The following is a 24,475-nucleotide window of genomic DNA, read 5'->3' as shown; positions in this document are numbered from 1 at the left end:
AAAAAAAACCCCCAAAACGGACGTTTTCGTTCGACTGTGACAAAAATAAACGTCTGTATAGCTGCATAGTTATTCATCTTGAGTTCATGCATGTGTGCAGAAATAGCAAGAATCCATTTTTTAAATTCGTGAAAATCGTGGATTACTTTTATCATACGGGGTCTCTTCAGGTGAACATAGTTTAGGGCCTCAGCATGTTGTAATCCAGCACTGCACCCCAGGGTGCCCCGAGCTTCCTGCAGGGAGGCTGTGCTGGGATAGCCCCAATCATGGCTTGGCTCTTTGCAACAGAAAAGCTGCCCTCTTATTTTTATGTAGGCAAAAAAGAGCTGCAAAAATCTGGAGCTCTTGGTTCAGAGATGATACCTTTTATTAGACCAGCTGAGAAATTGCAAAACAGAACAAAAAATTGAGATCCACTGAGCGAGCTTCCCCAGAGCCCAGGCAAGGCTTGTCCAGCCCTAGCTTTGGGGGCCCCAGGGTACCCTGCCGGCAGCAGGGGCCTTCCCAGCGAGCCTGGGATTGCAGTAGAAGCCCTCGTCCGTGCCTGGCCTTTTGTGGAAAGCCACAGCTTTTGTCCGATCCCTTTATTCCCAATACCCTCCTACCTCTCTCCCACTGTCCCCACTGCATTAGCAGCCTAGTATATCGCAGCAGCTCTCCCTGGTGGGGGCAGAGCTGGCAAAGGAGGCCAGAGTGGGCAAGTGCACGGTGAACGAGCTGGGAGAGATGCGAGAGAGTGTGGAAAATGCTGTCCTTGTGCAGGGCAGACTAGTAAACAGATCCCGAAGGAAAAGACTAGGTGGCCTGATCTCAGGCGAGCCGATGCAGCACGTTTCCCTGCAGCATACATTACTCTCTCCAGTTTATAGAGTCCAACATGTGGGGGTTCATCTTCTCCTATGTCCTTTGGGAGCCTATTCCACAGTCTGCCAGGCAATTCTTTCTGAGAGCCATCTTAAAATTTCCTCTCTCTCAATGCTATCCCAATAATGCTACCTTGCACTGCTCTAAACAATTCTGCTCAACTTTGTGCAGTTTCCTCTAAACATAACCACACTCCCTCCGTGGGACACTTTGCTAAGCCAGACAGGGTTAATCTTTCCTTAAATTGTCTTTTATTTTGTTAAAAGGCAAAAAGCGACCTTGAAGCTAAACTGAAAGTGTGAGGGAGAAAAAAAAAAAAAGCCAGTACCTGTTACCATCAGCAAGCATCGCGTGAGTCTCTTCTGCAAACAGTGATAACAGGCTGGTAACCATAGCATCAGAGTGCATTTGCCAAGGACACAGTGATCAAGCTGTCAGGCAGAGATCAACCCAGGTCAGTCATTGTGTTAGGACGTGGCACTGGTTAAAGGTGAAAGTGAAGAAACCCAGGAAAGGAGCAGGGGATTAGGCTGCAGGTAGTTTTACCATGTATGTGATTGGGTGAATGCTGCTTAGAGTAGAACTGACTGTTCAGCGTAAAGCAGGAAATACCGTGCACAAAAGAGAAACTGTTCGGTGAAGTAGCCGGAGATTTTGGCTTCAGGGGAGCAGAAGCTGTGGACATAAAACAGGCATGTTTAACAGAAAGAAAAAGTGTGACACTTAGAAAACTCTGAAAAGTTTGACCCTGGCTATTCTTAAGACTTTCCACCCAGGAGAAGGCAGGCAGTTTCAAGTGCCTACAATAAAGAGAACTTTTACAATCTTTTCTCCTATGCCTGAAGAAGGGTGCTTGTTTCCAAAAGCTTGCAGTTAAAAATTGCAAAAATCTAGTTGGTCTAATAAAAGATATCACCTCTATCACAAGTTCTGATCCCTAAAATAAAGGAAGACTTTGGCATGAGTATGGGCAGGTGATTAGAGCAGGGGACTGGGGATTGGGATCATCACATTTTGTTCATCACCAGCACTTCACTGTGTTCTTGTGCAAGCCTTGAAAGGTCACACTATCAAAATGTCTGTTAATGTTGGGAGCTGGCCTGGTTTTCAGAGGCACGGAGCACCCGCAGCTTCCACTGATGTTAGCATAGTAAGAACTCAGCCCCCCCTTAAAAACAGGCAGGTGAATCTAGGGTACCCAAATCACCATCTGCCTTTGAAAACTTAGGCCTTAAACCTTCTCTGAGGCCTCAGTTTTCCTCTTTGTAAAATAGGGATGACAGTTGCCTGCCTCTCAGCTTTAATGAGAGTAAGTGAGGGTTTATAGAGTGGGAAGCTGGAAGGCCCTGGAGTTGTGAGCTACCCTCATATGTTTCTGGTGCGTTGTCAAAACCAGCGAGCTGTCAGTCTTCAGACAAAAGGTAAGGTACCTGCTCTGCAGGGAAACTCAGACCTGCCTTGTCTGACACTCTTGCCAAGAGAACAGTCCATCCGTCCCCAAACTAATAGCAACGTCGATTTAAAATAATTTTCTCCCATGACCTTCTGGGACAATGTTTTATTTTTCTGAGTCAGAAACTCCTAATAGTCAGTTATATGGAATGAGTGAGCATGGATCTAAAAGGTCAGGTGAACAGGACAAAGCGGATTAGCTTCCTCATTAAACAAATATGACAGTGACAATCCAGGGCATTGTAGTAAGCCTAGCGTAAGCACCAGCTTTTGAGTCAAGCAGCACATTAATTAGCGCTGCAACCGGTGATTAAGATATTCCTCCCATCCAAGTATTCACCGAGGGTGCAGACATTCAGGTTACATTTAGTAATTGTAGTCCAGACATCATTAAGCAAGAAATTGCTTTTTATCTGAGTGGAAGGGGGTGGGATAAGGGCTAATTGGACTAGTTCACTAACCTTCAGTGAACAGAGAAGACAGTTTCTTTAGATCCTGACACAAAATGGGCTCCATAATCTAGAGGCCACTTTTCTTAAGGCTGGGTCAGAGATGCTGGATTAATTTACACCTGGCTTTCCTCAGGATGCCAAACAGATCAAATGCTGAGGAGAACAGATAGCCAGCACAGAGGTACAACCTACCCTTGGGCTCACAAAGATTAGCTTTTTGTCTTATTTCCCTCACAGGGATAAATCTGTGAGGCAGTACTTCTGACTTGGATTGCAGGAAACGCAACTGATGGTATATCTCAGGAACAGGGAACCCTACTCCTGTTCCTAAGAGGCAGAGCTGCCCCATTAAGACCCGAGTCTACAGGAAAAAGCACCAGGAGGGTAGGGATTAATATCCCAACCACCCAAACCGGTCAGCTGACAGGAAGGGGACAGGCCTCTAGGCACATATAAACCCGAGGGCTAAGGCTAGCAGGAAGAGGAGGCTTCTGGCAAGTGGGGAGGAGAAAAGAGCTCTTGCATGGCAGAACTACCCAAGAATGCTGTGACTAATCAGGCTCTGGACGTCTATAAGATGCCCAGAACGGGGGGTGCTTAGTGTGCGAGGAGCAGTTTGGGGTTTTAAGGAACCAGAGTGTGGCTTTTATGACTTGTATTATGTTATAGCCCAGGGGCTCATTTATGCTATTGTTGTATCTGGTGGACTGGGCTGAGGCTATTCAGGGAGGAGGAGGCCTCACTGGGGCACACTACTGTGCAAAGTGCCAGACGGGGGCACAGTGCCAGGGGGGTGATGAGACCCCAGCGCCAGAGGGGGGTGCAGGTCAACAGTTATATACCATCTGTGAGGTGTGAGCCACAATGTAGGGGAGGTTTGGAGAGGTGGATAGGGAACCCTAGCATTGGTGTAGTAAATGGGCAACCTCTCACCTGAGTAACACCATAACTACTGTTCCATCAAGGCGTGGCAGACGAGATAGGTGGGTGGGTAGCCCAGAGGCAGAAGGTCAGGCCTGGGGATGGGCCCCTGTCACAATTCCATTCACAAGGCCCCCCACTCTCACTTGCCCACCCTGAGCCTGTTCCAGAATCACAGGGATGTTGCTTATCTCTCCTTGTAGCTTGCTAGAGCACCCCACCACCTCCTTCATAGAGCAGTGCAACTCTGGGAGATTAAAACTATAGCTGAGCTGACAGGTTAATACTTCCACCACAGCCTTTGGGGGATGCAGGAACCCACACATTGTCCATTGCAATTCGCTTCCTTTTATTTGAATGCCACTGTTTTACAACTGAGAGAGTTACAGGCACCATCTTCAGAAGCTCACCCACCCTGACCAAGAGCGTGGGTCGGGGGAGAGAGTTGACTGAAGGGACGAGGCAACTTGGCTAAGATCTAGGACATCTCCATAACGCACCTCTCTCAGACCCACCTGCAAAGGTGCAGAGAAGCCACCTCCAGACATAACTGTAGCTGGTAGATGGTGAGGGAAAAGTGGGGAGAATCCCTCTCTCACTCCCCACGCCAGCTTAGTTCAACCCCATTCTCCTCCTAGATACAAGAGTTAAAACTTTTAATATAAAGGTAAGTTCATATTCTCGATCCTGAGAAACGTTTCGTCTGTTTACGGAGTTCTCACTGTAAACAAAGCACCAAGGGTGCCCAGCTGGCTTGCCAGGACGGGATGGGAGGCAGAGCATCCCAGAGCGTGGTCACGCACCGTCCGGCCTGCACTGCTGAGAGGGGCAACGTGGAGTGCTCCCCGCTCCGACACGGGGTGGGAAAGGGCCTCTCTTAAAACCGGGTTTAAAAACTGCCATGGTTAAGAAACGGGCACCCGCTCCCCCCGGTCTGAATTGGACCAAATCAAATCTCATTTCCTACCAAAGTTTCTCACTCACAAGGTTGACAAGAAGGGGTTGGGAGAGGAGCGGAACTGCTTTCCTGGTGCTCTCAGCTCCTTTTCCCCAGCACGGCCCACTGGAGGAGCCTCAATAGAAAAGGTGTCAGTGCTCAACCCCAGGGTAATCCTTTCATGGATCTGGCAGTAAGCCCCCTCCCCACCTCCGTGCAATGGGCCACATCTGTGATGCACACCGCCCCCACACCCCTGATCCGGAACAACAGGCAAAGCTACGAGCACCTAGTTCATAGAGGTGGATTCTCTCGCTCAGAAGAAGAGTTTCCAGCAATGTCTCACAAGAGACGTAGGATCATTCCCTCCCTTCCAACATCCGACTGCCTCCACTTGCAAGGCTTAGCCCGTACCAGCTCCTTGGCACAGTCCTTGGGCTTCTTCTTGCTTGGAACAAATCAGTCCAGTCCAGTGAGCAACGTACAGACACTGAATGAGCTCTGATGAAGGGCATGAATGCCAGCATCACTAACAGGCCAGCCTAAGGGGCCTTGCAGTCCTGGCAAAGGCAGCACAGCTGGAATCAAAGGGGGTACTGGAGGGATTACTTCAGGGGGGAAGGGAATCTATAATTTCGCCTGTCATCCCCTGAGAGCACAGTTCACGGACTTGCCGGCCCCCCACCAGGAATCCAGAATCTACGCGCGTACGAATTACACAGCTCTCCTTTGGAAGCAAATTCTCCGGGATGAACAGAGAAGGCAGCCTGTGTATGAGCACAACAGCCCCTAAACCAGAGAGTAGGAGGCCTTATCCGGGCCTTTTGGTGCCCCCCCCAAATCCTATATATACATCCCTTTAAGAAAATCCCCTAGGGAAAGGCCAACAAGAGCCTTACTGCTGATGCACCCCACACCTCCCCCTGCCCTCACAGGTCTCTTCTGTCATCCAGGCCCCGTCTGGGCACAAACTACTTTTCAATATTTAAAAAAAAAAAATTAAAATAAAGATATCCCAAAGAAAAATAAGTGAAATGTCCCCAATATCTCCTGCCACCCTTCCCCCCCACTCCCACTATCATTGCTCCCTTGACACAAGGTAAACTTAAAAAAAAATGTCTACTGCAGCCTTTTCAAGTCACAATAGGATTTCCTATCAAGACTCTGAATTCCCAGTCTCTACAGGACAAAGAAAAACCCCTTCATTGGCAGAGAGAGCATCTCTGTTTCCTGCTGGTGGACAAGGAAATCCATCTGGATCCAGGATACAACTCCTGGGATGCGCGCCCATTCCCACGGCCCAGCACGGTGAGCACCAGCATCGTGGGGCTGGTGTGGTTCCTCCGACGCGGCTGCCCCCTGCTCTTCTCACATGGTCCCGTGGCTCCTAGAGCCCAGTGCGAACCAGCCCATCTTCTCCTGGGTGAGGTCCAGGTCCCGGAGTTTAATGCTGACCTCCCCGAGGAGGATGTTCTCCCAGAAGCCCTCCTCACTCAGGACGCTCAGGCGCAGTTCCCGCTGCTGGAGATCACCTTTGGGAATCCCGTCGTAGACCAGCTACAAGGCACAGCACAGGGCAAGGTGAAGGAGGCCCTCCCTGATAGGAGCTCAGTACCTGAGGAGAGCAAAGCTCTCTGGTACACAACGGTGGGGGAGTCCTGTCCTACTGTCAGCGCTCTGGTGCCCTTCAAACCCACCCTGAACTTTCTCACCCCCTTGCTAGGGCTATCTGTAGAGTGTCTGGTGAATGGCCTGTACCCACATGCCCAGACTGGGGGCTCCAAGCAGTCAGCCATACCATTTCATTGTAAGTGGGGTTGCAGGTTTTTCGAGCCACTTTGGTTTTCCTTTTAGTGGTCTTCTGGGGATCAGGCAGCAGATAGATCTTGACATAAGGGTCAGGGTCATTCCCATCCTGGATAGGCTGCTATAGCAGAGAGAGAGCAAATAAATCCCAGTTATTTCCACCATACCAGCACATGGAGCCGGAGCTGGTGTGGTGCCTGCTGCTGCTAGCGTGCATGGTGGCACTTACCAGGCCTCGGATGTACATCACCATGATGAAGAGCTTGTTGTTCTTGTAGGAAATGGAGAGCTTCACCTCCCCTCCCACCTTCCCAATAGGGCGAGCCCATGTGGCATCTGAAAGAGGTAGAGGAGGGGATCACTTAGCAGAGCTCCTGGAGGGATGGAGTTGCCTAGCACAGCACCGGGGCTGGAGACAGGCCTCAGCGTGGCCCAGCGATCGTATTCACGACAACTTGTGAGCACCGAGCAGCGAGGAACTTAAATGGTATTGCGTGAAGAGGCCATTTCCAGCCCTTCCGTTCTCCTGCTTCACAGCATCACATGGGTGTATTTACCCCTCGTGGTTAAGTGCAGCACAAGACAGGTGCAGTGGAGCAGGAGAGCTACCCCTTCCCTGCCATACCTGTTACACACCAGCCTCTCCACCCAGATGGGCCCCATTATCAGCACAACCAGAAAAACTTGCAATACCTGCAGGCTTGGGAGCTGGGCTGGTGCCTGCAGCCTTCTCATCCCGTGGCAGGGGGTGAAAGAACGTATACACGAGGTCGCACTGCAAGGCAAGCAGAGCGGTTTTTATGACATGCCGGAGGTCTTTCTCCGCTCAGTAGTGAGCTCTGCACACTTCAGAGCCAGACACAGCACAGAGCGCTCAGGAGCGTTTCAGGCAAGAATGGCAACCTATCACTGCTCCAGGGGGCTCTGACTAAGCACAGCCTGCAAACACCCTGCCACCAAGGCCAGAGCTTTTCTCCTTCCCTTGCAGAGGGGGAAACTGAGGCCTACTATCTTGCCCACCTGAGTCACTAAAAGAAGCTGGAATAGGATCACTGGCTTCTTGCCTGATCACTAGACCGCAGTCCCTCCTACCACCCACCCAATGAGGTCAATGTTCCTGGTTCCCTCCAGCGCGGGGCAAGGCCCGTACCTCTGTGACCTCAGGTGCCGAATGAATAAGGTGCCAGATGTAGCCATTCAGCTCCTCCTTCCTCCTCTCAGCCGCGGCCTCTCCTCGTGACCGGCCGATCACAAACCTGCTGGGGAAACTGTCCGGTTGTGGAGGGGGAAGAGAACAGAGATCAGTTAGCAAACCTGAGGGCTGCATAAAGCACCGCTGAAGCTGCCCTGCTCCTCCGTGCTGTGTTCCCAAGGGGGACCACTTCTCGTGGCCAAGGAGCCTAGAGGACTTTCCATGCCAAGCTGGGTGGGTGCCACCTGGAGCAGGGGAGAGCTGGGGAGCTGCCTGCGGGCTGGAATCTGATGGGTACCGTGCAGGCACAGGAGAACCAAGCTGGCTCCAGGTGGGTTGGATGTGCTGTGAGCCACGGAGGGCTATAGTGGGCCAAGCCTAGACTGGGTCAGGCTGTGCTTAGGGCGGAAAGAAACAGTCTGCGGAGGAGACCCACATTCACAGGTGCAGCCTAGAGCCAGGGAGAGCCAAGAAGCAAGGCACAGTCTGCTCCCTCCCACTGGCACATGGGTAAAGGCAACACCCACTGCAGCTGCAGAGCAGCCAATGCCTCTTCCCCCTTCCAAAAGAGGTGGTGCCGAGGAGAGCGGGGAGGGCTACCTGGGCAGCTGGGAGGAGGGGAAGAGGAGGTGTAGCTTGTTGTGCAGCTCCTGAAACTCCTCGAAGGTGCGCTGGATGTAGGCGACCTCGTGGGGGCTCTCTCGCTGCACCTGCACGATGTACATCTGCGGGAGCGGGAAGCAGAACCACCTGTGAGCCAAGCAGCTCGCTGCACGCTCTGCTACATGGGTGTGCGATGGGAGCAATGCGACCCACGTCAGGGAAGTCAAAGTAACACCCGGCGTGAGAAACGCACAGTGCGAGACCCAGTCAGACCCACCATGCATGCCCTGAGCTGCAAGATGCTGAGAAATTAAAATGAAAGGGCTCTTTTTGATGTTGTTTGAGGCTTGGGGAAGGCTGGGGGAGGCTTTCAGGCCTGGAGCAGGGATCTGAAGGGAGAAAGGATTCAAAACATCCCTAAGGACCTCAGGGAAGAGAACGCGTGAGCGCTGGGTTCCAGTCGTGGGCTCTGAATGGAGCAAGCGCTGCCATCCAGTGTTTGTTTGCATATTCCCATGTGCCTGCTCGCTTGAAACCCCTCACCACGCCCAGCCCAGCCAGGATGAGGTGAAAGCTGCTGCAGGATTATGCTGGTCTCCGACGCCTCATCTCCTGTGACAAAGCCTAGGGGCCAGAGACCAGGCTCCTGCGCACGGCCCCTCCCCTGCTCTGATCGCCCATGGCACCACTCACATAGCCCTTGCTGGGGTTGAAGACCTTCTCGTGGCGGCAGAGGAAGACGTCGCGGATCCGGCCGGACGCCTTGAGGGTGTGCGTGCGGGGAGCAAAGGAAAGCGTGGGGCGGGCGTCAGAGCCCATGAACTTCATCTGCGCGAGGTTGTGGATGAAGAAGTTGAGTTTGGTGGCCACGCTGCCCAGGCTGGACTCGATCAACCTGTCACAGAGGACAGCAGGGTCTAGCTGATCCTAGGCACCCTGTGCTCAGGGCTCCTGCCATGCAGCGCGCCAGACTCTCCCAAGAGCACAAGGGCCCCTCACCAGGGCTGCTGGACCCCAGAGGCTGGCTCCTGCCTTACAGGTGGGGTGTGCCACCACTAGAGGCCCCATCCTCCACCTGTAACGCACGGGTGTCACCTTCCCTGTGCAGGGCATGGGGAGTGCTCTCACCCAACACCACATCTTCTTACCTGGTGAAGTAGGTGGTAGCATCAGCCTCAGAGTCCTGCGGCCTCAGGGCGTCGTAGACGTACTTGAGGTCCTCGAGGTCAGAGAGCTCAGGGATGCCGCAGGACAGCATCTGTGGAGCAGGGCAGCTGTGTCAATGGGGGTGTAACAACTGGCTAGGGGGGTTCTCTGCTCACTGCGGGGCCCGTGGGAATCGTGGACATGCTCTCCCATTAAGGCTCATCCAGCATCCTTGTTCCAGAGCTGACCAGCAGAGAGGGAAGGGGCAGGTTTTTTCTACATGAGACATATGACCCCTGACTTCGGCCTGTGTCAGTCACCTCTTGTTTATGGCTGAGGCCTGGCAGATGAGCTCCCGGTGTTAAGCCAGTCTTCAGATAGACTGGGCAGGCACTTGAGGGGCACCAGCACCCAGCACTCCAACCCCAGGGCTGAGCATCCAGCTTCCCAGCACACAGGGCTGTGACAGCCAGAGCCCCTAAGCCTGCAGATGCAGAGGGAGAAGGGGCCAGGAGGCACCTCAAGGCCTCGCTATCCTTTGGCAGAGACTAGGGACACCCCATGGAGCCTCTGGCTGCAGGGGCCGGGCAGAAAGGAGGTCCAGTAAACCCCTGCCAAAGGTATCTCACCAGGCCCAGCAGGTTGAGGAAGAGGTGGGTGTGCTTGCGGATGAGGTTATACGCCTGGCAGCAGAGGTCAACGAAGTCGTGGAAGCGGCTGGAGGGCTTGTCACCACCGTTGATGACATAGGCCATGTCCGAGGTGAAGACAAAGGGGGCCCGGTCCCTGCACCAGAGAGGGAGACAGCAAGGTAGGCCCTGCCTTAGCATAGGGACTGGATCCCTGGGGAAACAGGCAACGGAGGGGGATCGAGCCGGGGGGGCAGACAGCTTCGCCATGTACGCTACTGTGGCCGAGAACAGCCACGCTTCCTTACAGCCGCTCCAGCCTCAAAGCACTGGGCAGATGATACCCCAGCAGCAGCCCCCCACATAACAGCTGCAGGGAGAGGAAGCTGGGGCCAAGCCCTGCTCTAGCCAGCAAGGTGAGCACGAGAGTGGCTAGGCAAGGCAGGCAGAGATCCCGGCTCCGGTGGATGACACCCACCTCTTGATGTTGCCGAACATCTGAGCGTGGCCCAGGAACCTGCCGAAGTCGATGTGGAACATGTGGCCAGTGGTTTTGAGCATGATGTTGTCGTTGTGCCGATCGCAGATCCCCAGCACGTAGGTGGCCACACAGCAGCCGGCACATGAGTAGATGAAGTTCTCCACGGCCTGCCGGGTGGAGGGGGTGGTTAGAGGCACCAGAGAGGAGCGGGTGGGAGAAAGCGTAGGAACAGCCAGCCCCTCACCCACCAGTCCATGGGGCAGAGGTGGGCACTGGGTACTGCTCAGCCTCCCAGCCCTCAGCAGCTCCTGCTTTCAGCTCTACTTCTCATGGAAGAGAAAAATCCAGCTACCCTCAGGCCGACAAATAAGCAAGTCTACGGCCAGGCACAAGTGCTGGTGGGCTAGTGAGCTCCCCACCGTAGGAGCACGGAGACTTGATTCCCTGCCCAAAAGGTATAAACAAGGCTGGGCACTGGTGAAAGCCAGGCTCATGGTCCATCCATTTACTGCTCTTTGTGGAGAGGGCCTGCAACGGATGACACGTTGGCTGGAGCACGCACTTGTGGTGCTTTGCCTCCTTCCAGCTCCTGATGCCCTTGCCCCAGGTGGACTGCAACGGCCCGTCTCCCTTCCAGAGCCAGCCCCCCCTGGCTTCCTACCTTCTCGTACTCATCCTCCTTGGGGTTGTGCTTCTGCAGCCAGTCTGCCAGAGGGCGATCCTTGAAGGAGCCTGTTACCCCGTGCTCCACCTGGATCTTGCGCAAGGTCTCTGCATTGGGGATCATCTCCACCATCCCTGGAAGCAGAGGCAGTAGGGGCAGAGTCAGCTCCTTGGAGCTCTCCGCCTTCAGCCTCTCCAGACAAACTCCTTCCCTACCTAGGACAGTGCAGGGAGGTCCTGGCACAGGCCATCAAGGCTTTAGCTGTCACCAATTCAGGCCCAACCCTGGGCAACTCCTACAGACAGAGTCAGTCTCTGGAAATCGCTCCACAAGCTCCTTCAGGGTCATCGCCCTCTGAGAGCAGAGCTGTGACGCGAGTCCCAGGCACACAACACAGAGAAAAGATAGTAGGACAACTGCAGTGGATGTAACTGGGGGGAGATGCACGAGGGGAAGCCAGAGCACTCCCACATGTTTATGCCAACTTATCCTCCTCATGAGCTGGGCCAAGCAGCCACAGGTCAGGTCTGCTGAAGTCCCCTTCCTGGATAAGCACCAAGTGAACAACCAGAAGTCCAGCAGGATGAAGGGGTTAAAGATGGCAGTGGGTCTAGGGAGGTTGTGTGTATAGCAATGACATGAAAAGAGTCGACGCTGGCAGCCTCACGTCCTGCATCTCTGGGCTCATTCTGCCTGGTTCTTATGAAAGAGCTGCACAGCTGTCCCCGGCAGATGCTTTTGCAACCTCAGTGTAGACCCCTTGTTGAAGGCTGCCCCAGGAAGCGTTCTCAAAGCCCCCTTCCTGCTCATCCTGGCCCTGCAACCACCCTCCGAGGAATCACCTGCAGCATCTCCAGGTCAAGGATCAACACAGCCCCCATGGTGCAAGAGCACCTGATAAGGATGACGTTCATAGCTGGGCCCTGGCTCACCTCGGCCGCGGCCGGTGGAGAAGCAGCGGAAGATGACCATGCGCATGTCCAACCCCTCCTGCACCCAGATCTTGTTCATGATCCGGATCATCTGCAGTGTCAGCATGTCCTGCCGCAGGTCGTCTCCACACTGCACGTCCCGAGGTGGGAAGAGGATGGTCAGAACCGCGGTGTTTCCGGGATGCCAGCAGCCCAGCATCCCCCCGGGAGCTTGCTCCACCCGGTGCAATTCTACGCAGGCCATTCAGAGCTATGGGGGCCCCTGTCCTGCACAGCTCGCATGAACCCCCAGACTAACAAAATGCAGGAGGATCATGTCACGTCTAAGGATCTGCATATTCCAGGGAAGAGACGAGCCCCAGTAGAAGCCTAAAAGGAGTGCATGTAAGGGGATGCACGTCAACTGCAGGGCCTAGGCTATGGGATGGGGAAGGGTTGTGAACCCCAAAACTTGGGATACTGAGAACTACCTCAGTCACTGCCTCAGGGTACAGGCTGCAGGCAACCGTGTTGTCCATGAATTAAGTGACTTAACAGGCTCATAAATGTTTGGCTTCTATGGGGAAAGCCCAGTAGGTCAAGAACTGGACTCAAGTGCCGTCTGTTGGGCTGTTATTAAGGTGGCATCCAAAGGCTGCATCAAGACAGCAGCCTCCTCGTGCTAATGGAGGCATCACTGAGGGAACCGGCCTTCGTCATGCAGCGGAGGCCTCACAGCACCACCCTTATGGAGCCGGTTCCTTCCACCAAGAGCTCTGTGCCCAGGTCCCGAGTGCCGGGCACCTGCTCTCCTTCCCCCACCGGCGTTGAAGCGGGCACCTGCTGACAGCTGTCTGATCAGAGCCACCAGTGCCCCGCACCAACCTGGAGAGGCGGTGGCGGGACTCACCTTGAAGATGACACGGATGTTCTCCCCCAGGGGGTCGACGTTCTGGAAGGACAGCTTCAGGGGCACGGCGTTGGAGTTGAAGTAGGAGCAGTCCTGCCCTCGGGAGGGAGAGAAGGGGGAGGAGGTCAGAGAGTCACGCTGCCAAGCGGCACAGACACCCCAGCGGGCAGGAGGGGCTGGCACCCACCAGGGAGGGTTCCTCCCTCTTTCCCCTCGCTGGGCAGGGGCTTTGGAGGGGAGAGAGGGACCAGCCCCCAGTGGAGTAGGTCTAACACAGCAGGGGGAACAGCAGCTTCCCCTAGCTCGGTCACTCACCCTGGGCACGATGCCCTTCACCAGCAAGCTGGGACTGAGCGGCAGGCGGCAGGAGCCGTTGATGTTGAAGAACTGCTTCACGTCTTCCAGCCCTTCCCGGAGGATGGCCTGCCAGAGGTAGAGGGGCGATGGGACGCAGCCAAGGGCATGAATGTCACAGCCCACCCCCTTCCCTCCCCAACCCCTGGAGAGACTTTCTAGCTTGAACGCAGAAGCACTATATGCCTGGGGACCTGTTTCGCCCAGGGACCTTGGCTGTTAGACCCAAGGAGCAGCATGAGACCGGCACTGCTGGGTTGTCTCCCAGCACGGGAGTTGGGCTGGGGGGAAAGGAGGAGCACAAGTAACTGCAATGTAGCCAGGCCCCCATATCCACGGCCTCCAGCACCTCCTGAAGAAAGAGGCTGGGACTGGAGTGGTTGGGAGACAGAGCCCCTGCCCTGCTCCTGCCATCTTGGAGACATCCAATGGAGCCCAGTTATGGGCCCCACATCCTGCTCTCACGCTTCAGGGAGAGGAGTCCTGTCTGCAACCCGAGCCAGCCGCCTGCCGCACCCTCGCTGGGGAAAGGACATCGTCTCAGCCAAGCACGTACCTGCCGCGAGGACGGTGCGGCCTCGCGGATCTGCTGGGCCAGCCTGGCCAGGGTGTTAACCAGCGCACACTGCCGGTCAAACTCTTCCCGCAGGCCTTTCCCGCAGCAGCAGAGCAGGGCCGCCAGCAGGTACTGGTAGCGGATGCTGAACTGGGAGTCTTTCAGACCGTCCTTCAGTAGCCTGAGGAGAGAGCGCAGCCACAGCAGTCAGCACGCAAGCTGGGGCTTGCAGGTCTGAGGGCGAGGGGAGCCCCAGGGAAGGAGGTACGGCTGGGACGTGGGTCATGGGGACGTTTCCCCCGCCCCAGCACCCGACACCAGGGGAGATCCTGCATAGGACCCTGCTCCCTTGGGCAAGCCGGAGCAGGGGGCACAGTCGTCCCAAAGGCTGCGACTCCTCCACCAGCATTACCAGAAGAAGTAGTGCGTGATCTTGAGGTCGCAGATGGCTCGCTTCATAAGGAACCGCACCAGGGGACTGTCCAGGTAGCACTCATACTTCAGGGCCTGCAAGAAGGGAGATGGAGCATTTCCTCCATGAGCAGACAGGACAGATGGGGCAGGTGGGGCCTTGTCCTGGCCACTGTGGGCCTGGCAAGCCTCACATGCTCGCCTGGGGTGACCCACCTGGACCAACTGTGGCAGGTAGTCCAGCAGCTCTGCGTCGGATATGGAGTCGATCCACTGCACAGCCGTCCTCCTCACCTCCTGATCGGGGAACCTACAGCCACCAGCCACGTGTCACCAGGAGGGCATCACACAAGGCCCTTCTCAAGGTGAGGCAAACCATGCCATCCCACCGGTGCCACCAGCCCAGCCACAGAGACACCAAGGCCTAGCCTGTCTCCAAGAAGCCTCTGGGTCCCCTCAATCACCCCTGGGATTTTGGAGGGTTTGGGGATCCTCCAGCTCCTCTGCTGTCCTCACTTTACCCACCACAACCCTCATCCTGGCAGGGCACAGTTAAGACTGAGTTTAGAGGTTCCAGTTGGACATTAGGATTGGGGTCACCCAGCTCTGGGCTCAGGGGCAGAAAGAAGAGACCTAGGAACGGACAAGGGTAAGGAGGACGGGCTGCCTTGGCCCTCAGGACAGCCCCCATCTCCCCGCACCCAGGTGAATGCCCCGGGCGCTGTCTTACGTTGCATGCAGGAGTCCCAGGGCATCCTGGTGGTTCATGTAGGTCCACTGCTTCAGCAGGGCGTAGATGTCGGGCAGGCAGGCCCACTCCCAGCTGGGGGCACTGGCGAGCAGCAGGGGCAGCGACCCGGGCTCCATGTGGCAGTAGTAACGTTTCTCCCATAACCGCTTCCGGTCGGCATCCGTCAACCTGAAGCAGCAGGGGGCACAGAGCTCAGGAAGGGGGGACTGCACGTGCATGGGGCCATAGAGCTTGGGTTGGGGGGACTATGCCTGTAGCGGGTGCCCTGCCTTGGAGAGCTGGGGCCAGAGGGCAGAGCACGGCAATGCTAGGCAGCACCATGCGGGAAGCAGGATTGGGCCCTCAGCTGATGGCCCAGCAGCCAGGATGTCATTGCTTAGAGAAGCCACAAGGGGGCAGCACAGTCACCCCAAGGGCAGGTTTGCGGGGGCTGGGGTGGGGGCTCTGCTGACTTGCTCCCCTCCATGGGCATGTCACCCCAAGGGCAGGTATTGGGGGGCCGGGGAAGGGGCTCAGAGGATGCCAGGGGATCACAATGGCAGCGGATGGGGAAGGAGACAGTCAGCAGTTCCTCCAGCCACCTCTGAGCTTGCACGAGCCCAGGGAGGAAGGTGCATCCTGCCCTTGCCTCTGTCCCGGAGCGGGAGCTGCCCGGGCTGCGGGCATGGCTTCCCGAGGAAGCACCTGGCGGGCAACCCTGTGCTCTGGGCTGGGTGGGATGGCATGGCCACGGCTCAGGGCCCAGGGGAGCGAGTGGGGCAGGGTCAGACACTGGCCCATCCTGCGTGTGAGGAAGGGCTGGGGTCAGGATGGGGGTGTGTGTGCCTGTGTGTGAGAAGAGGGAGGCCTGCTCTGTTCCCAGGCACTCCCTTCAGCGATCTCACCCAAAGCAAACAAGAGCAACACACTGCTGCCAGCTCAGGAGAAGGGCGCGTGAACCTGCCAAGCCCTGGGGCAGGGTGGGCGCCGCCCTGCAGAAGCACGATGCCAGGACGGGCAAGCTGCCTGCTCCCTGCACCCCGGGAAATGCCATGTTTTGAGCCAGTGGATTTGCCCGTTCTAGCCCTGCAGTACTGGGGGCAGCCCAGCCCTTTACCCCCTGGCTGGAGACCCTGAGTCCACATGCCTGGTGGCCTTCAGGACTCGCTGGTCACAGTAGCCCGCGTTTTCTGCTGTGTCCCTGCCGGGTCTTCCCTGCCAGCAAGGAAACTGTGGGACTCAGGACTCTGGCAGCAGTGGGAAAAGCTGCTGGTGGGGCTGGACCCAACTGCTCACCCCCACTGGGCGAGGGAGGGTGCTCCAGTAGAGCAAAGGCACCCAGGTCTGCTCCACCACCCCTGAGAGGGCAGTAGCCGGGAAGGACGGCTCTCCAGACCTCAGGGTAAGGCTCGGTACTGGGCAGCCTGGCAGGACCCTGGGGGGTTGTGTGAAGTCCCAGCCTGGGCCCTTCCAGATGCCTGGGATCAGCTCCTCAGGACCTCCCAGATCCCCAGCGTGGGTAGGAGGGAGCTGATGTCACCCCCTCCCCCTGCCCCTGCCCAGCCTGTGGGAACCCTGCAGTAATGACCTAGACATGTGCGCAGCCTGCAGCGAGCTGACCCTGAGCGAGTGCAGCCGCCGACACCTGATCCTTCCTGTTTACAGGCAGCCCAGGGCAGCAAACATTGGCAGCCTGGCTGCTGGCAGGTGGGGAGCAAGGGAGGGAAAACAGCTGACAGTTAACACCTCTGGAGAGGGCTGTTCCTTCCCTCCCAGCTGTCTGGGAGAGCAAGAGGTCAGGAGGGGCCACAGGAAGAGTCCAGGACATCCCTCATGCAGGTGGGGCACCACGTCCTCAGCAGAGGTGCAGGTGCACTGGAGGGCCCATCTCAGGCCCAGCCCAAGGAGCTGTAGCCAGTACCTAGCCCGAGGTCCCCTGTTCCCCAGTGCAAGACCCCTGCCCTGCAGCCCCAGCCCAGGCTCTCACCAGTAGAGCGATTTCTTCTGCATCACCTCCCTCAGCCTGCGCTGCTCCTCATCCCCCAAGCTGCCGAACTCGTACTTGGGGCTGAACTCGGCAGCCGGCGGGCTCATGAACCTCACGTCGAATGCAGACGTGGGGAAGTCGATCTGGATGGTGGGGGGGCAGAACGAGTCAGACTCTGCTGATGGGCCGCTGCCACCCTCGAGGGGCACCCAGACCGCCTTACCAGTAGCCCCAAGGGGTGCTCCCTGACCCATGCTGCTGCTCCCACAAGCCTAGTGGGGCTCTCCCCTGCCCACCCTCCCCTTGCCCCATGCTCCAAGGGCAAGGGAGGTGCCCCGAAGGCTTGCCCTCCACTGCAACCCATTGCCATGGCTGTGAAACTTGCCCCACACAAGGCCTATTCATCACCTTCCCAGCAGCCGGGATCAGCTTTCAGCATCTGACTCTGTGCCAGGGCCATGCATCAGCAGGCCCTGGCGTGCCCATAAGCCAAGACCTGGGGAGCTTCCAGCCCAGGAACACAAAGGGCCATTAAGGCACCCGCACCTCCTCTCAACCTACAGAGACCCAGGCCGGCCTCACTGATTCCTTACCCTGGAGCAAGCAGAACCACTCCTGCTTCTCCCCACTTCCTTGGCCCACGTCCTGTGTGGTCTGGATGCCACAGGCACCCCAGGACAGGCAGCAGGCTGCACTTCTGGGCACCCCCAGCATCCAGGCTGGGATGCGGCTGAAGGGAAGCCTGCCCCGATCACTTCTTTGCTAGAAGGAGCATTAGGAGCCTAGTGGGACAGAAAGTATCCTGGCCTGGGAGGCTTGGGGAGATTCCTCTGGTCATGGCCAGCCCAGCATCTGCAGGCCCTGTCCCCCAGAGACCCACCACTTTCTGGAGGGCTGCAGCACCGAGGTGCTTCCCTTGCAACCTCCACAGGGGACAAACGTGAGGTCACAGCCCTGCACGGGGCCGGTGCTGGGAGCGGGCGAGCGGCAGAACAAGCACTGCAGGAAGGCGGCATCCTGCTGGCAGCGGGCTGTGCCGAGGCAGCCGGCCGCCCAATCTCAACCGAAAACCTCGATGGATTTGTAAGTGGCGCTGGGAGAAACCCAATCTCTTGGACACGCGTCATGGAAATCAGTGAAGAGAGAAGGGGCGGCAGCAGAGCCAGGGGAGGAGACGGGACGAGGAGAGATGAGGACAAACAAAGGGAGTCCTGAGCAGGCAGCCCCCTGCCAGGGCCAAAGCAGGGCGAGCATCGCAGATGCCGCCAGAGGGGAGAAGAGCCTCAAATCCCTTCCAGCTGGAGTACTTGGCTTCCAGCACAATGCTTCAGCCCCCTCCCACCTCTCAGGCAGCGGGGAGCTCTGCCGAAACCCTGCCAAGCCGGTGTGGGACACAGGGAGCCCGAAAGAAGGGCCCGGGGAACGCGTGAAGGGAGCACATGCCAGACCAGGACATAGCAGGGTAGTTAAAGGCAGCTGAGGGCCTGCCAAGGGCCCTCTATTTCTAGGTGCCTGGCTGGTAGGTCAGCATCTCCTACTATGGGGGACACTGTTGTGTTTGGAGCTGAGGAAGGCCGACATCCTTCTCACCCATCCTACCTTGGAAACCACCCCAGGGTCTGGTCCACAGTATCCAGGCGAGGTGTGCCACCTTCCCTCGCGCATGCTGCGCAGTGGTTCCCATGATGGTACCAGACCAGGGGCGCCGAGCCCTCGGGCCGGCTCACAGAAGAGGATGCTGAGCTCCAGCCACCTCTTCGATGCCTGATGCCCTCTGAATGCCAGGCTCTGACTGGCTCCAATGCTCCCCTCTCCTCCCCCACCAAAACAGGGCACCTTGTTGCTCCCAGCCGGGGCTCACCTGCAGAATAACGCTGTCAGGCTGGTTGAAGTTGGGAGCGCTTGACCTAGCCCTGGAGTTGTCCTGAGTCGCTGGCCACAAGCCCAGGAGCTTCCGCCCACAGGTCAGGACCCTGGAGGAGGATGCAGGGAGAGACCTCAGAGCCTGGGCACCGGGACCCACGGATAAGAGCAAGTGCCAGGCCTTGGGGCACTACCGTCCCGAGGGGAGGCGATGCCATTGCAGACCCCACTAGTGTGGAAGCAGCCCCTTGCAGAGCTGGGTCCCCAGGAGCAGCAATCTCAGCACAAGGGTGAACGCTGTGATGCTGGCGTGGGGGCCCAGAGCTCCCAGCACACGCACGCACCACACTCCAACCTGCCCCTCTAGCAAGGACAGGCCCACGTGTGCCCCATGCCAGCCCTGGGCAGAGGGTCCCCCCCAGGGCTCGGACGTGTACGCACTGCCTGAAGTTGAAAAGCGGGGTGGTGACCCAGCCCAGCGCCTCAGGCACCCGTCGCTGCTTGTTGGTCTCAGAGGAGCTGCCCGGCGGCGGGACAGGCACGGCGTAGAGCGTAACGCTCAGCAGCGTCTCCCGCGGGAGCCGGTTCACTTGGATCGGGAAGCAGATCCTAGGAGAAGGTGCAGCATGAGCCGGGATGTCAGCCCCCTGCCACTGCTGACATCCCGCTTGCCATGTCCACGGCTCCGTAGGGCTCTGGAGAGGGAGCCGGTATCCCTGCTCCAGAAGGCCAAGGCCTTGTTTCCCCCCTTTATCCATAACTGGGAAATGCAGGGGTGCTGAGCCCCCAGCTACTGGGACCACAGGGCTGGCCCCTGGAACTGGTGACCTCAGATCACAAGGGCTCATCCTCCACCCTCCCTGGTGCTGCATTGCTCCAACATCAGAGCCCCTTTGCAAACACCAGTGTGAGGCTACATGGAAACCTCGTAGCCCCGGCATTGGGTAGTCAGGGCTCCCCCAAGGTGATACCCAGGGGGGACGGCAAACGTACACCTCCGGGGCACGCCCCTCCTACCCAGGCTCAGACGGCCTACCGGCTTTGCCTCCATCCCCTCCCCTCCATGGCCTGGTGAGAGCCCCAGCTGCAGGACTGGGCACAGTGCCCTCTGCAGCCTGCTGATTCCCCGCCATGGGAAGGAGGGCATGGGCACGCGCACACACACATGCACACTAACCTCGTCCCCGGGCCTCTTCCCTGCCCATTCAGGCACCTTCAAGGCAAGTGCTGCCAGGTGTCCGAGAAGCCGGCCACGCAGGGCTAGCAGAGTCTAGAAGTGTGCCGGGCCAGGGCAGCGCCATACCCCCGGCGGCGGGGGGCACCCATGGCGGAGGACTCTCTCTGCCGCCAGCAAAGAACGCAAGCTCCTGGCTGCCCAGCCAGCTCCGGGCCCAGCCCATGCACCAGCGGGTCCAAGAGAGGCGGTTTGCAAGGGAAAACGCTGCATGAAGGGAGGCGTCTAGCAGCTGCCCTCCATACCGGCACTGCTCTGTCTCTCCCTGTGCCCTTCCTGGGGACAGTCACCTCCTAAAATTATCCCTTGCCCTCCCCTCCTCCCGCCGGCATGGTTAAAATGCCAGGCATGGTCGGGACTCAGGAGACAACCACAAGCTCCCTGGTGCCAGGGCTATATTTGGATGAGATCCCCTTTCCCTGAAGCAGCTGGAGACACATACACACCCCCCCCGAGCACAGGGTCCAAGGAAGGAGCCTGACAGCCGCCAAAATAGATGCTGCCTGGGAATTCAACACCCATAGTCTGAGCAGCTCCGCTGGCTCTGCCATGAAGCTGCACATGCTGGACCCCCCAGGCCACGGCTGATACTCAGCGCACACAGAGCGGGGCTCTTCAGCCGGGTCACCCAGGCAGCCGTGCATCTTGCTGCTGCTCTAGTCATCTTGCCCTCTGCCTGCATCCCCTTGGCTACCTGCACCCAAACCCCCATGAGCAGGACCCCCAGCCTGTTCCCCGCTCCCCACGCTGCATCCCGCTGGCCCAAGGTGAACAGGGAGCTGCCTTACTGCTGGTCCCATATGATGAGGTGGAAGAGGTACTTGTACACATGAGCCTTGCGCGTCTGCAGCGGACTGCAGAGCTCCTTGCCGCCGTGGCTGAGGGAGCAGGAGAGGTAGAAGTCTTCATAGCTGCCACAGGAAGGGGGGAAAGCAAGAGAGGGGTAAGGACAGGCCTGCAACTCGCAGCAAAGGAGTAACAGGCCTCATAGCCCCTCCATCTGCCTCCTCCCTGTTTGCTCCCCTCTGCCCTTGTCCCTCATCCCTTTCTTGATTCCTTGGCACTCTCCCTCCTGCCATCCCCAGAGAGCAGGAGTGCCAGGCCACAGAGACAGATAATTTGATTATTTGCTGGCCAGTAAAGGCTCAGAGGGGGGTTATCTCCCTTGCACCCATCAGCTCCAGGAGTCACTTCTGCCCGTACAGAGGAGAGGTGAAACCCCATGACCAGGGCAGACTTAGCTTGCTCGCCCTGGCAGTGGCACGTGACTCCTACTTGGAGCGGGTGTGATGCACAACCAGGAGATGGGCCAGATTCCCAGGGAAGGTACGTGGAAAACAGCAGGCCCAACATTTGGCCCTTGGGTCTGCAACCAGGGGCCTCAAGGGAATTGCATGGAGAGCTGGTACCTCCCCAGAAGGGTCTCACACTGCAGGCAGGGCCTCTGCCATGGCTAGTGTCTTCCTGGGAGCCTCTGAGGGAAAGGGCACCAAAGGGTGGAGTGATGCTCGAGTGCAGGGCTCATGATGCTCTTGCTGTGGATGAAATGGGCCAACCCAGCAGCACGGCCCCTCTCCTCAGAGAGAAGGGTGGACTCCCAGCAGACCCCTGCCCCATCACACCCAGCTGGGAGGTGAGGGATCCTCCACCCCTCCTGGCTCTCCTTTCCCAGGCTGCTGTCCCTTTAGGAAAGGATGGGGGCAGGGCAGGCAGAGGAGACCCCGCTCCTTCCAGACAGCCGGATCGACATATGCCACGGAGAATGCCATCACACGGGGGTCTCCCAGAAGGGCAGGGCCATGTGACAGGTGCCGAGCGCCGAGCCAGGGAGGGCCGCAGGGCAGCAAAGGTCAGAGGATGCCTGGATTTCCCAGGCTACCTCCTTTGTTCGGAGTCAATCACCAATCGGAATACATTAAGGATGGGACAAAGGCGAGGGGTCCCCGGAGGGGCGGCTGCTACGGCTGCTGCCGCCTCCCCCCCTCCCTTGCATAGCCCTGCTGCCGGAGCCCGTAAGAGAGCCAGGAATGCAGATTATCAATGGGCATCGGGCCTGCAAAACACAGGCATCCAGGCGCGGGCGCGAACAAAGGAGCATCCTCGCCTCCCCCCCAGCCCCGGCACCCACACCCACACACGCACCCTCCTCATTGTCTCCCGATCCATCAAAGGCAAAGGCACAAACAGCCATTGACCGCCGGGGCTGGAGCCCTGGCTGGGAACAGGCCATCTGTCACTGTCTGCAGGGCCGGGGGGGCGGGGGGGCTGCGGCAGGGAATTCCAGCGCAGCCGGCAGGAGCAGCACTGGGCTGAGCTGGAGAGAGGGCTGCGGAGCCCAGCTGCACCCCAGCCGTCGCCCTCCATCCCACCTCCTTGCACGGAGAAGCGGAGCATCCGTCCATCCTTTACCGCCCACCGAGCGCTCTGCACCACACAAAGGGACAGAAATGGGTAGCTGTTTGTGCTTCTGCCTTTGATGGATCCGGAGACAACAGTCATTCCTTTACATGCCCCTAAAGCGCAGGAACTGCCAGAAGAGAGCAGATCCATGGCATGTTCTGTCCCAGGAAGGACTGGCGTGGGAGGTGGGCTCAGAGAAAGACATAATGACCACTGGTGTAAGGCATTCAGCTGGCCAAGCACCCTGCCTGGAGAGAAGATGCTTTCCTGCCTCTCAACCAGTGACATCCCGGAGCACAAGAGTTGCCACACTAAGAGATTAGGATGCCACCCCAGTTTGCCCCTTGTCCCTTCTGTACCTGCCCACTGCTGCTGGAGGGATCCTAGCCTCGAGTGGGCCAGAGGCTGGTCAGGACAGAGAGCAACGCACCAGCTGCTCTTTGCAAAACAAAGGTGAGGCAGAGGCCCCCAAGACGAGGAAGGGATTTGGGCACCCTCAGCCATTCAAGATGGCTTTCACCTGTGCAGCTTGAACGGCTGAGGATGCAAAGAGGTTCGCCTCTCCAGGGAAGCCTTGCCCCGGCTACCTGGCTGCAGACAGACCACAGTGAAGATTCAGACAAAGTGGGGACGTCTCACTGCCCCTCGAAGCCCTGAGAGGCACACCAGTGGTTTAGGCGCTTACCTGGCAGCCCAGGTGATGGGGATACGGTGCGTGGCGTAGACAGTGAAGGAGAGGGGGCAAGGCAGGAGACAGGCCTCCTGCACCAGGCAGTGCTTCCTGCTGCCATGCACCGCGGTCTGGAAGTCCGCATTGAAGGTGTTGCAGTAGAGCTCCACCAGATCCAAGATAGAGGCCGTCAGGGTCTCCACAATCTTCTCTGCAAGGGAAGGCAGCGGGGGTGTGAGATGGGGCATTCTGGCAGTCTAGTAGTGCCGCCTTTTCCCCCAGCCCGTGCCCAGAATACGGAGCTGGGCCTTGGCAGGGCAGCCTCAAGCCAACCCATATCAGAAGCAACCAACTGCTTCCCCATTCACACCCTTGTGCCTCCTGCACACGTCCAAGGCTGCTGATGGGAGCCTGGCCAGAGGCTGATCAGGACAGCAGCAACGTGCCCAGCTGCTCGTTGGCAGACAAAAGCAGGGCAGAGGGCTCTGGGATGTGGGAGGGATCCGTGTGCCTGAGGAGGTGCTCACAGCTGCCTCCATGAGCCCTCCAGCACGTCTCGCGATCTCTCCAGGGGATGAAATTTGCTGGCTGGCTTCAAGCCATTTGGAGATGACCTCACACTGCATGTGGGTGCTTTGGAGGGAAAGGGAAAAAACCCAAAAGACACCAAAACCCCACAAAACCAAGGAAAAGAACCCCCTAAAATTGCGGGGGGACATAATCTTTTTTTGCTGTTGTTGAAAATGAACACATACAAATTTCAAATGCAAAAGTCTGCCCAGTGGGGAAGGATTTGAAAGAGCTCAGCAGCAGACCGGGAGGAGGAGAAGCAAAATTACCTCGATTTTTCCTCACAGCCAAGACATTTGGATCCTGCAGAGGAAAAAGAAACCAGCAGAGCAAATTGGAGGGTGAGTCCAGCACCATCAGGCACAGCTGGAAGCAATCCTCCAAGCCAGGGACTTTATGTAACCAGCTTCCCTGGCACCAGGGCGCTGGGAGTGAGTAATACCATGGAGGCACTGCCTGCTCTCAGCTGCCCCGAAGCTGTACACATGGTGCAGTGGCAGGGAGGGCATGGGCTCTGGTGAAAAAACCCACTGCTTTCCCTCTGGTTGCACCCGTCACCATGCCCAGCGGCCCTCTGAAGCTAGGGCACCAGGATTTCATGGGTGAGCAATCAGTCCCTGGGAAAGCAGCCGAACACCCTGCACTTCCAAGGCAGGGAAGGCCAGCTCTGGCTGCAGCGGAGACTATGGGGCAGGTACCCAGGCCCGGGCTACCGGGACTGCGTGGGAC

The 24,475-nt window shown here is 57.7% G+C and overlaps 1 protein-coding gene across 2 annotated transcripts in view; it reads right to left on the bottom strand.

Moving 5' to 3' along the window:
* Window positions 1-4,024: 4,024 nt before the first annotated feature.
* PIK3C2B (phosphatidylinositol-4-phosphate 3-kinase catalytic subunit type 2 beta) overlaps window positions 4,025-24,475 on the bottom strand; it is a 50,545-nt gene continuing 30,094 nt past the window's right edge. For both annotated transcript variants that reach the window (XM_019546592.1, XM_019546594.1), the window contains 24 exons: window positions 24,016-24,049; window positions 23,192-23,387; window positions 20,895-21,017; window positions 19,314-19,481; window positions 18,871-18,982; window positions 17,010-17,152; window positions 15,023-15,211; window positions 14,509-14,602; window positions 14,294-14,388; window positions 13,882-14,062; window positions 13,287-13,394; window positions 12,972-13,064; window positions 12,083-12,212; window positions 11,148-11,284; window positions 10,484-10,653; window positions 10,006-10,162; window positions 9,379-9,488; window positions 8,924-9,125; window positions 8,228-8,352; window positions 7,586-7,703; window positions 7,129-7,210; window positions 6,665-6,771; window positions 6,428-6,556; window positions 4,025-6,186 (listed from right to left, as the gene is read on the bottom strand). In XM_019546592.1, coding sequence (XP_019402137.1) covers window positions 5,998-6,186; window positions 6,428-6,556; window positions 6,665-6,771; window positions 7,129-7,210; window positions 7,586-7,703; window positions 8,228-8,352; window positions 8,924-9,125; window positions 9,379-9,488; window positions 10,006-10,162; window positions 10,484-10,653; window positions 11,148-11,284; window positions 12,083-12,212; window positions 12,972-13,064; window positions 13,287-13,394; window positions 13,882-14,062; window positions 14,294-14,388; window positions 14,509-14,602; window positions 15,023-15,211; window positions 17,010-17,152; window positions 18,871-18,982; window positions 19,314-19,481; window positions 20,895-21,017; window positions 23,192-23,387; window positions 24,016-24,049 — 3,192 coding nt within the window. In that variant the 3' untranslated portion in view covers window positions 4,025-5,997. The remainder of the gene's footprint in view (window positions 6,187-6,427; window positions 6,557-6,664; window positions 6,772-7,128; window positions 7,211-7,585; window positions 7,704-8,227; window positions 8,353-8,923; window positions 9,126-9,378; window positions 9,489-10,005; window positions 10,163-10,483; window positions 10,654-11,147; window positions 11,285-12,082; window positions 12,213-12,971; window positions 13,065-13,286; window positions 13,395-13,881; window positions 14,063-14,293; window positions 14,389-14,508; window positions 14,603-15,022; window positions 15,212-17,009; window positions 17,153-18,870; window positions 18,983-19,313; window positions 19,482-20,894; window positions 21,018-23,191; window positions 23,388-24,015; window positions 24,050-24,475) is intronic.

Source organism: Crocodylus porosus, unplaced genomic scaffold (assembly GCF_001723895.1).
Source record: "Crocodylus porosus isolate Cpor-Errol unplaced genomic scaffold, CroPor_comp1, whole genome shotgun sequence".
In the NCBI taxonomy this organism is placed as follows: Eukaryota; Metazoa; Chordata; order Crocodylia; family Crocodylidae; genus Crocodylus; species Crocodylus porosus.
The sequence above is the reverse complement of the archived record's forward strand: the minus strand, read 5'-3'. Positions and strand labels throughout refer to the sequence as shown.